Source organism: Thunnus maccoyii, chromosome 2 (assembly GCF_910596095.1).
Source record: "Thunnus maccoyii chromosome 2, fThuMac1.1, whole genome shotgun sequence".
Lineage (NCBI taxonomy): Eukaryota > Metazoa > Chordata > Actinopteri > Scombriformes > Scombridae > Thunnus > Thunnus maccoyii.
The window spans coordinates 12,743,332-12,756,030 of NC_056534.1; the positions used below are offsets into that span (position 1 = coordinate 12,743,332).

A 12,699-nucleotide genomic window follows, 5' to 3' on the forward strand; every position below is an offset into this window, starting at 1 on the left:
AAATGTTCGGTATGAGACAGAATAACATAATATCATATGACACACACACACACAGAGCTGGTGTAACCTCCTAATCACATAACTGTGACACTGAGATTCCTCTCCAGCAGGTCATGGGTTTGGCCAGACATTATGACGGGACACGATCATGGCTCAATTTACCATCAGGGTGTCCTAGGGTGTGCACCCAGGGGCCCAGCATGCTGACACACTCTGACATGTGTAAAGATCAAGTAAAAACGAACATTTATACATTTAAGATTATGGATAAAAGTGTCAGCAGAAGATACATAAGGTATAGTGCATAGATGCATAACAGAAAAAAAAAAATTAAAGATCCCCTCCAGACATGTATTGAGACATATTAAAATACTCTGCTGGGAACAATAATGTGTGTCTGATATGTTTTTTTTCTATGTTATGTTAAAAATCTTAAAATTGCATCTCTTCTTTCTCCCTTATTAAAAATGACAGATTTTCTGAATATGCAAATAGAGTTCGTTTCAGAAGTTTAACTGCTGGACACACTTTAAGTCCATTCTCAGTGTTTGTTCACTGGAGGCTTCAAGTGTCCACATCACACTTAACAAAGTCAATATCGGACCAAGATTGACTTCCAAACTAATTATGATGTCACCAATCATGCTCAAAGGCCCGCCCTTACAATCAGAATTTCAGATGAGCACAGAGAAAATTTCCTCTTTCAGCAGATGAATGTGAAAACAGCCTTTTAGTGTCAAACTGTGCACATACATCACTCTGCACAGTGAAGCTCAAGTGTTCAAGTGTAGGAACAAGAAGAAAAACACATTTTTGAGTCGAGGAGGGATTTGACTTATGAGGATTGAAGGCAGATTGTCTTCTCATCAGGTGCGACTGCACAGCTTTACTCATTAGAGGACTCATTTCCATAGACAAATCATACAATACAGCTGAATGCACTGACACGCACACAAGTTTGAACAGTCTGAACGCTGTGGAAAGCTCCTTGCTATAAGTTTGCTTCTAAAAAGAGATTCTTTCGCTTAACATGTTGGATATTTATTCACATAATTGTTCAGTTATTACTTATTTAAAGGATATGGCTGGCAATTTTCTATATTTTTCTTGTCAGCAAATCTCATGTGCAGAGCCAAACCAAAAATGAACTGATCCTATTTACAAGTGTTGTGTGTGTATCCAAATCCTGATATATCTTATTCATCTGTGCCATAGACCTCCATTGTTGTTCAAAAACAATTAAAAACACGTCAGTGAGCCACACCACTGCACTGGGTGACATGTTCCTTCGCTCCAAAGATCATCATCATAGTAGTTTGTTTAGAAAACGGCTCCAAAGAGTAATAACAGCAATCATATTTTCAGTCTCTGGAGAGTAGTTTGTTGTAAGGCAGACGCCACTGCACATATGTGGGGATGCGGTTCCGGTTACAGAGCTTTGCTAGCTTGTTGTGCTACATATCAAGACCTCTTGACTTTGTATTGATGCTCTTGGAGAAATTTACAATGAAGCACAAAGTCAAGAGGTTGTGTTATGAAGCACAACAAGCAAGCGAAGCTCTGTAAACTGAACCGTGTTCCCGCGCATGCTCAGTGTTCTCTGCCTTACTCGCTGTTATTAGTGTTTGGAGCCGTTTAAACAAACTGATGTGGCCAAACTCTTCATGGTGAACGAACATGTCATCGAGTGCAACGCTGTGGCTCATTTACGTGTTTTTAATAATTTTTTACAACAACGGAGATATACAGCAGAAAGGAATAAGATATATCAGGCTTTGAATACACACACAATACTTGTTAGCAAGATTGATTCATTGCTGGTTCGACTCTGTGTAGGAGCTAAAATATTAGCCTAGCTCAGAGTGTGTAACTGTCTGTCACGGAGTGTGGTGAGGCTGCATCTGTGACCACAGTTGGGTTCCTACAATACTAGGAACCACGAAAAAAAAAAAAAAAGACTGTAAGTAGAAGGTGACTTTTCCTCAGCCAATAATAGGTGAAAATGAATGATTTTTTTGCAGCTATAAATACCACCAGGAAAAGCTAGTTGACATAAAAGCACCCAGACATTTAATAATTGAGCAATGCGTGGCAGGTGGGCGGAGTGACGGCGCTGCTGACTCATGGCTTCTCCGGCTCCGGAACAATGACACTCCAAAACAAACAGTCGGCTCTCAGCACGGCCGGAGAGTTTGTGCTGAGGCGGGAATCCTGAGGAAGACTTCGGAAGCTCAGTGGCAGGAGCTCTCTGCTCGGGAAAATCCTGTTTAATATAATATGAGTGAGACCGCTCGTTCTCTGCCTCACACACACACACACACACACACACACACAAAAACACACACACAACGCAGCCATGGTGTCAAACACACACACATACACACATTGCTCTAGTTTCCTTCCTACTGAGGAATGGGGGAAGGGGTGAACAGTAGCTGCAGCTCACTGTCACGACATGGTGGGCTTCACTCGCTGACTGAAAAGCTCAAAGCACACATAATGTATACGTGGGCATGGGCATAAACACACATACACATGTTTAAGATACTTTGTCCACTGACAGAATACTAAAGTGTTAGTTAAACATGTATCAAAATAGCTACATGAACAACTGAAATGACTCCCAAATCCAGAAAAGATAAAATTACTAGATATGTGTTGTTTTTCTGGCGCTTTCACTCACTTCTTTTCCTGCTTTAAAATTATTTGGAGCCCATAAACAATACAGCCCAGAGCAATCAACTTTAATGAACGACCAGCAACTGTCACCCACAATAGCCAAGAAAAACCTATAAAGAGTACACAGTCCACATCCACATCATAACTATAATAAAAGTCTAAGATCCAGGCCGGCAAACACAACCTACAGTTTCATTTACGTCATCTAGCATTATTTATAACCCGGGAAAGTGACGCAGTTCAGATAACATGAATATAAGGTGACTTGATAAGGTGATTTCGCCTTATTGAAAGAAGTTGGGTTGGGTGGATGGCTGGATAGATAGTGGACTTTGTTGCAGGAGATATCTTCAAATGTTCACTTCCCATTTCCAATCATGAGTGTCACAAACGCAAGCCGGGACATTTTTTTAAAAGCCGCAACGTTGGCGTGTTTACTGTTGCCATTATGATGAAGGTTGCATAACTTTAAGGAAGTATAAACCATGTTTCAAATGATAATTTTAAACCAAACCACAATCTTTCAATAACCCCAACCAAGTGGTTTTTATGCCTAAATCTCACCAGACCTTAACCACAGTCTTGTCAAACCATAAAACATGACTTTTTTTTAACAGTGATTTGTAACAGTGTTGGAAAGCTGGAGTGCATTACTACAGGCGCTAGATGGTGTAAACAAAACTATAGGTTGTTTTTGCCGGCCTGAATTTCAGACCTATACCGTTGTTGTTTCTTTTCTTTTTTTATGAGGATGTGTTATTTAATTTCCTTTTTACTGCAGTCAAGGCGGACAGTTTCCAGCAGCCTTCCAAGAATATACAGGAAGTCACAGAAATAGTTACATCCTGTTAGATTTGGTCCCAATTTAATAAAATGTTATCAGATCAATCTACTCAAGCTTGTAGCTACTCAATCACTAACATTATTTTAATAACGTTCTGTGTGATAGATTACAGCCTATTTAAATTACCTGGTACCTTGTGATAATCAAAACAGCATTTGTTCTGTAATGTCTTATATTAGTCTATTAAATTATTTTTCATAGAAATTTAACCACAGCAGCAAGCGGACCACTACTTGCCTGCCAACATGCCAACCATAAATCAGCTGACTTGTCAAACTCATTCAAATAAAACAAAATTAATCTATCTTGTCTTGAGTGTTTGGGAGAGGTCTTTGTATAAGCTTTTGGTTTCCTGCCTTTCCTGCACAAGTGTTTGTTTATTTTAAATGAATGAATAGCTGAATATATGCAGGTTAAAGTTTTTTTGTTTTTTTTTATCTATATGTGAATTTCTACATTAGAATTTGTACATATCGAATTTTCAAATATCGTATGAAAATAGTATTTTGTAATGCAAAAACGAATAAATAAATAAAGTAAAACACAAATCAAACCTACTAAAAATGCAAGAGGAGAGGAAAAGCAGAAATAGACATTATATCCTTTAGCTGAATATTTAGACTTCACATCTGTACAGAGGAGAATAATCTTCATGTCACACTTCTTACCAAAAGTTTTATGTTATTTCAGTTTATAACGCTGTAAGAATTAATAATTACGTAATGTTCATATTGTGTCTGTCTGTAAGATTTGGTTACTGAATGTTTTCTGTCTCTTGCTGATAAAACTTCAACCACACATCTGAATTCTTAGTACAGGATCAGACTACTGAAATTCAAATGTTTACAGTCAAACAAAACATGAAGATAAACGTCATGTTGTTGATCCAAACACCTGAGCCAATCAGCTCTTTGATCAGGCGACAGCTAGGCGTTTCCCATCATGCCCTTGGGTTTTGCAGTCAGTGGAGATCAGCTGCGGCGCCTGGCTCTAAAAACAGAAGCCACCTTGATCTCGTGAGGTTATCGTTGCCTGCGCGTGCATGACGTCAGAGTAAGTCGGGATCAAGTCGGACACAAATCTAACTGGCATGCATTGTGTGCTGATCAGTGGTGATTGATGCTGTGCAAGCCTGGCTGGCCTGGATTCTCTCAATTAATTGCTTCATCTACAAAATGTTAGAAAATAGTGAAAAATGCCTGTTATATGATGATGTCTTCAAATGTCTTGTTTTATCTGATCAACAGATCAAATCTATCACGTATGACACAGAAAAGCGTCAAATCCTCACATCTGAGAAGCTGCAACCGGCAAATTTTAGCATTTTTGCCTAATAAAAAAAATAAAACAATTATTTGATCATCAAAATAGTTTCTGATTCATTTTCTGCCGATCAACTAATCAATTTAATCGACTAATGGTTGCAGCTCTAACCCTGAAAGAAAATTGAAGCTCATTGCCAAACTATATAAGTCCACTTTATGAACCGACAAAGAAGAAGAAAAAGGAGGAAGAGGCTCGGAGGAAAATAACAAACAACTGAACTTTCCACTACGTAAGTTTTGAGATCAGTCAAATCCTGACCTTTTAATGTGCCAGCTCAGCTCTGTGGTGAGTAAACATGAGCTACAAAAACACTCAAACAATTACATTCACGCAAATAAATCATGGTATAAATCCTGACCCTGTCTTCCGATCCCTGTGTGGAGGTGGGAAAAAAAGAGTTTCTTGTTCCAGTATCTTGGGAGGAATCTATTGCAGTCATGCTGCATATTAGTTATTGCTTCTAAAAAGAGGACCTCAAGTTGTACATGATGAGTAGAACAAACCACTAGTCTTGTTTTTAACTGTTTTTAAAATCATAAGAGTTAAAATGCATTTTTTTTTATCCAAAATGTTGCCAAAACTGTGCAAAAACCACCTTTGTGCACCTTTGTTGCCAAATAAACTCTTATTGTAAATCCTGTATTGTAAGATGTGAGCTTAGACACGTGTGTGGATGAGAAAATGTACAGCATGCATTGTTCTATACTGTTACTATGCACCACTATTGTATTTGAAGAAGAGAGCAGGCAGTCGGTCTCTTGGGTCACTCCTGAAGAAATGACCCGCAGCTTCATTCGGACACCGTGGTTTGTTTAGCTTTCACTCTGTGTGTGTGAGCATTTTATGAGAACAGTGATTTGGAAGGAAGCATGAATGACTCTTGAGTGAGCGTAGGAGCGTGTGCACGCGTACGTGTGTGTGTGCGTGCGTGCACGCGTGTGTGTCATCTCCAGCTGAGTAGCAGGATGCAGACAACCAGGAAGAGATAAGCGCGGGTGAATGGAGGGAGCTCTGCGTGTGTGTGTATCGAGTGTGTGCGTGTGTGTGCATGTGTGTGTTCGCGTAGGGAAATCACTTCACAAAGGCCTGGAAGTGTGTGTTCTCCTGTCTACCAGTGCGGGACTCGGAGGAGATAAGCAGACAGCCAAATATTCCCCTCGTGTTTTCCCAGCAAAAACAGGAGGCGGAATACCAACCACTCAGACCGATGCCACAGGGTCAGACCTGGAATGAGCCGCGCTTCCACTTCTTACAAGAGTTACACACAGAAGGACACGGACGCTGACTCTTTACACACTGCAATGGGTTGCTATTGTTGCAACTAATGATTATTTTCATTACTGAGTCACCTGTTGATTATTTTTCCAATTACTCATTCTCGAAAAATAGTGAAAATGCCCGTCACGTGCGTGCATGCAAAAAGGTTTATTTTTGGTTGTATTTCCCCAGAAATTTCTGAATGTATGTGCATGTGTTTCCGCATTTATGTATGTATGTCTGAGGATAATTAAGCTGTTAAAGGTTTGTGTTTGTGGTAAACATGTAGACGTTGGGAAGATACATGTTCACTATTATTATCATTTATTACCCGTTGGGTGGGGGTTAAGTGGGATGTATAAATGGGTGATGAGCATAAGATGGTGCAAGAATGATTTGATTTATATTTATAGAACCATATATACAGTATTTCAATATGTATATAGTGAGCTGTGTATCTACATGTGAATTGTGTTACTATGATGGAAAAATAATAAATCTCAAAAAAGAAAATCCCAATCATAAGTCCCCAGAGCCCAGTTTAATTTGCTTTTGTCCTGCCAACTATAACAGAAGCCAAATGATTAATTGGTTAATTGACTAAAAACAATAGTAACTTGGCACATGTTCACAGAATCACATCATTGTGACAAGGAGATTCCTCTCCAGCAGGTCATGGGTTTGGCCAGACATTGTGACGGAGACACGATCATGGCTCCATTTACCATCAGGGTCTCCTAGGTGTGCACCCAGAAGCCCAGCAGTGTAAAGATCAAGTAAAAATTAACATTTAAAATTTACACATTTAAAAAAACATCTAAAAAGATGATGGAGACAAGCATTAACAGAAGATACATAAGATATGCTACATACAGGTAGATGTATGACAGAGATGTTTTTATGTTACTAGGATTGTGGATGGTCCTTTCATCAGTTTTATTTTACATTAGAAGACTTATTTCTGTAGACATATTGTGCATTACACCTGACTACACTGACTGATTTGTACAAAAACTAGATTACTATAAGAAATCAGGTTAAGACAAGAAATCAGACATGTGCTGATACGTTCATTCGAACAGTCTGAACACAGTAGAGAGTTTCTTTTACAAGTTTGTTCCTAAAAGAGAGATTCTTTCACTAAACATGTTGGATATTATTAACATAATTGTTCAGATGTTGCTTCTTGAACGGATGAGGCTACTGATTTTCTGTATTTTTCTTACTGTCAATAAATCTCAGCGCCAAACCAACAATGAACTGAGCCTGTTTACAAGTATCATGTGTGTATCCAAAGCCTGATACATCTTATTCCTCTGTGCCATAGAGCTACGACGTTGTCCAACAACTATTAAAAGCACATCAGTGAGCCACATTGCTGCACTATTCACCTTCACCCTGAAGGCAATGGATACGGTAGTTTGTTCGAAAACGGCTCCACATGTAGACCTCATTCAGAAGCTTGTCATGATATGAGAGAGTGTAAGAAAAGAACAAACGGCACATTGAATTTCATCTTGTATGAAATGTGCTGTATGAATTAAGTTTTATTATTAAGTCAAACTCTTGTAATCATTATGTATTTGTTTCAATTATATTAGTGATACTTATTAGGCATCATGAGGGTGAAGTGGTCTACAGGTGTGTTAAAGGAATAGTTTGACATTTTGGAAGATACATTGCTTTCCTGCTGCGAGTTAGACAAGTCAAACAATACCGTTCTCTGTCCGCCAAATATTAAGCTACAGTACAGTATGTTGCCTAGGACAGAAGGTCTGCTCACCAGCACTTCTAAAGGTCACTAATTAACACATTATATCTTTGTTTGTTTAATCTGTATAAACACCAAATTGTAAAAATAACAGGTTGGGGTTTTAAGTGTGTTCAACTATTTCTTGGCCAGGTGCAGAGGCTTCCTGGAGTTGGCTAAGCTATCCATTTCCTGATTTTAACTTCATATTTTGGACAGATATATTGGACAGATATGAGAGTAGTATCAATGTTCTCATCTAACTCTCACCAAGAAAGCAAATAAACATATTTCCCAAAATTTCAAACTTTTCCTTTAAGATGGACCTCAAAGCAAAACTTTGGAAGGACATAAAGAGATGGCCACAATAAAAACAACTGGAGGTCTTTGTTCTGTAAGTGCTGAGATTTGTCTCACACGTGCATTTTGTTAGGTAGCTACAGAAAATGTCTGTATATTCATTAAGAATACATGTCTCTTAGTTGTCTGTGGATAGATGGACTGAAAACCAGCAGTCGAACTGGCACGAATAAACCGAGGCAGCAATTTGATTTGCTTTTAATGTGAAAACAACATGCGACTGTACCATGTAATCCAGACAAGGACTTTTGCTGCTGTTGAACCCCCCCCCCCACCACCACCACCTCCATCCCTCCCAACCCAACTATTTTGCTCTACACTGTTACCTATCAAATACAGGCAAAACAATGCCTTAAAAATGTTTAAAGCAACACTGAGCGAAAGCATACACACAATAAAATTGATGAAACAAACCTGGAAAAAAACTGAAACAGGTAATAATTATGGGGAGCTCTGGAAAACGTTGAGTGCGCATGCGTGCATGCATTTGCTGCAAGAAATGTAACCAAGTTAAGTATAAATACACTCTTTGTGTACGCTGATATTTCCAGCAAATAATCAGCGTTTTCACACTCAGTTATTTTAACCTACAAGAGTCGCTCAGTTACTCAAACATATGGAGACTGACTGTCTCCCTGTAACCTGCCGGGCTTGCATCCAAACACACACACACACACACACATACACTAACACACACAGACTGTAAGTTCTTAGCATAACTAAAAACCACAGAGTCATGGGATTGCAGTATCAACATAAAATCACCCACACAGAGATCAGTGTGACATGCACATGAACAAACACACACACATACACACTGGCCAGTGTCCAGGGTTGTCAGGTTTGTGTATTTGGTATGTGTGGAATGTGTGTTGGCCAGCTTGTGGACACTCAGTATTCTGGGTGGAGCTCTTATCAGTCTAATGTGTCATCGCAGACATCATTAAGCCATAAACACACATGAACATGTGTATACGTGCGCACAAACACATATGCACACAGGCGGGGTGTTACCAAAATAAAAAATCTTGACTTAGGAAGATGCTTACTGGTCTTACAACACCACAATGTCTCCCTCGCAACTTTGTAAAAACAGCAGCAAAAGAGGTGGTAATAAAAATAACTAAAAGAGGTTTAAAGGGAGAGGAGAGTAAAGTAGAGGAGAGGAGAGGAGAGGAGAGGAGAGGAGAGGAGAGGAGAGGAGAGGAGAGGAGAGGAGAGGAGAGGAGAGGAGAGAGGAGAGGAGAGGAGCGGTTCAGATTCCTCCACCTGCTCTTGAGTAATGATGCTGGTGCTGTAAAGAGTTCAACATTGTGGTCATTAAGCTTTGTTACAAGACATATGAATAAAAAGTTTTTCTAAATCACAACACTGGCATATTGTGTTAAACGAAAACAGGGTTTTTAGAAAAACATAGTTATACTCCTCAAAGTAGGGAATTAATCTAAGATATTGAAAAATTATTGTAGTGGTATCTGAACTGAAATTCAAGTATTGGCACCAGGTACTGAAAATTTTCAAATTATACCAAACACTAAGAAGTACAGCAGATGGATGATGCCAACACATAGAAAACATACAACATAATACTAAAAGACAGAAGGAAAGAAAGCGTACTTTAACACAGGCATTGTGTAAAATCTTAAGTGAATCTCCAGACTTTAAGTCATGAAAACATGAGTTCATTCGGGTGGAGCACACAAAGATATGACACACACACATCTATAAGAGACCTATAATATAATGTATTGAAAAAAACTACATTTTTATTTATAAAAAGCAATTTAAATCAATGACACACAATCAATATACATTAATGTATAACGTAAATGCAATAAATGTTGCCTCTCGCATATATACAGTATAACCACACACACACACACACACACACTGTACATATTATGAGACCAAACGTGGTTTAACTGTTGTTCCACAGCAGCTCCCAGACTGTCATTAAATGTCCAACAAAAATTTTATCACTGTGTGTGTGCGCGCGCGTGTGTGTGTGTGTGTGTGTGTGTGTGTGAGAGAGAGAGAGAGAGAGAGAGAGAGAGAGAGAGAGAGAGAGAGAGCGAGAGAGAGAGAGAGAGAGAGCGTGCATCCGCGTATGTTTTGGTACAGTTGAGTCCAGCTGTTTCTCATCTTCGTTGATGGTTGATTTAACATCTGCACACACACGCGCGCACATACGCAAACAGACACACACATGCACGCGCGCACATGCACAGTCTGTTCTCACATGCACCAGCATTTCGGCCACTGTCGGGCCCAGAAATTTGCCCACAGGTGATGCACGCTCTGAGGTGAAAAGTGCAGCTCGAAGATGAGACAGGCTGCACGTGCATCCACCCGCAGGATACGGCGCTGACTTATCGGTTATGAAGGGTGGGGAGGAAAGAGCGGCATCTGGACCAGTGCGCACACACACACATACACACACACACATACACCCGCTGCCATCTCTCATACACACATACACGTGCCACCTCTGAGCCATGCGCGCTCGGTAAGAGGGTCGGATCACTGTGGGCAGACGCGCAAAAAAAATCTCATTTCATGATTAAAAACTCAAATAGAGTAAATTAAGGACTCACCAGCTTTGCATGGGTCTTTGTAGTCAATGGTCTCCGCTCTCTCCTCTTCATAATAATCATAGTCTGGCTCCTCGTAGTCGAAACAGTTACAAATAGTCACTTTGCCCCAGAAAGTCAAGCCGGCGAGCACCAGCGTGATCCAGCGCATCTTAGCGGCCAGTGCCGAGGGCACTCGGTCCATCTGAAGACTGAAATAAACGAATAAAGGCCTCTGCTCGTCTCCTCTGCTGTTAGGAGATGGTCAATCCACTCTCCAGAGAAAGCATCGGCGGCAGGAATTTAACGGGTCATTGTGAAGAACGGTCTCCTCTCTGACAGTCTGGTTGTGGACACTATAGGCTGCTGGGAGTTACTCTACCCGGCTCTCCTCCATGGTTGGTAAAAGTGCACTGAAAGAATCTGTCGGTGCGTCCCGGTGTCTGTCAGTCAGCAAAGTGTCCGCTGAGGAGCTCCGCTGTCTTCGGTGGTGGCTTCGCAGGTGAGGCTGCTGTGGGACAAACAGGAGAGAGAGGGAGAGAGAGAGAAGCGGTGAAGGGATCAGGACTGGATGATCTGTGAGCGCAAAGACGCGCGGCGGTGTGTCTGCTGCTCACACAAGAAACATCCGCCTCGCATATTTCCAGCCAGCACTGTTGTCTCACACTCTCTCGCTCAGTGCAATATCTCTCTCTCTCTCTCTCTCTCTCTCTCTCTCTCTCTCTCCCGTGTCCGGTAGTGGTACTGTCTCTCTCAACCCAGCGCACCGCCTACACAAACACACACACACACACACACACACCGCCACATACCTGTGCTGTTCGACTCAAGTGGTGCAGAACCAAAACTTTTTTTGTCTTCTTTTTTCTTTATTCACTGAACCTTTGCAGCCGTTGTCATGTGTCCCTCTTCTCTTTCACACTTGGAAGGAAGCGCGCCCTGATCATTTCAGCTTATTGGACCTTTTCTCACACAGATCCGTAACATAAAGTGAATTTACAGTAAAAACCGGTAGCGGTAAAAGTAACACGGAGGCTACAAATTGGCCTGTGGGTTTCAGCATCCATCACCTTTTAGACCTGCTGCATGATAGCTGTTATCTGGTTATTTAGAGGCAGGTGCTAAGTAGGTGACAACCAAACCATAAAACGCCCAGAGATAGTTGTATAGAGGATGCTTTTATGGTCATGACAAGTCAGTTCTTACTGCCTACTGCATCTCCTCCCCTCACTTGCTGCCTCAGAAGGAGAAAATTGAGAAGATATCTAAGTTAAAGACCTAAATGCAATTAAAACAATTAAGGAACTTAATTGGGCTTAGTGCGTAAAAAGAGGTGCGCCTTCTAGGCCTCAGCATGCAGAACACTATCGATGTGGCAGGATCGATCTCGATATAGGTGGGGTACTTTATAGTAACCTAACATGCAGCACAAGGTGGAACAGAAATAAAGTCTAAAATAAGCATTCAGTGGATGATCACAATTAAAATAACGCGAATGTTTGAGAATGTGTTAAATTATCATAAATCATAGAAAATATAAACAATTATTTAAAACCAGTTCTTTATATATCATTATTTGTTTATTTATTTGCTTGTGAGATAAGCAAAGTCGGAAAACTGACCCCTTTGTTTTCTTTTCCAAGGTGCACAGACGGACAGACAGACAGATTAATGTGGTGCTGCACCAGTCATTCACCTATGATGTCTCCTCTAATCTGTCATAAAGGTCGGTCAACAACAGATGAGTGAGCTGAGTTCATGTGGGTTTATCCTCCACTACATCCCTGGCACCCAAAAGTGCAGTGAATGAACCTCTATTCCGTGTGTTTGTGTGTGTGTGAAACCATAGAAGGTTTATATAAAAAGAAAAGAACATTTGCAGTCAGTAAAAAAAAAAAAAACAACAACTGGCG

General features: G+C 40.4%; 1 protein-coding gene across 4 annotated transcripts in view; it reads right to left on the minus strand.

Moving 5' to 3' along the window:
- The window catches only part of tll1 (tolloid-like 1), a 60,502-nt gene that overhangs the window by 46,532 nt on the left and 1,271 nt on the right, over positions 1 to 12,699 (minus strand). For 2 of the 4 annotated variants that reach the window (XM_042390120.1, XM_042390147.1), the window contains exon 2: positions 10,811 to 11,297. In XM_042390120.1, coding sequence (XP_042246054.1) covers positions 10,811 to 10,991 — 181 coding nt within the window. In that variant the 5' untranslated portion in view covers positions 10,992 to 11,297. Of the gene's footprint in view, positions 1 to 10,810; positions 11,473 to 11,598; positions 12,216 to 12,699 lie in introns of those variants that run through there. The other 2 variants (XM_042390130.1, XM_042390139.1) reach the window with 2 other exon arrangements.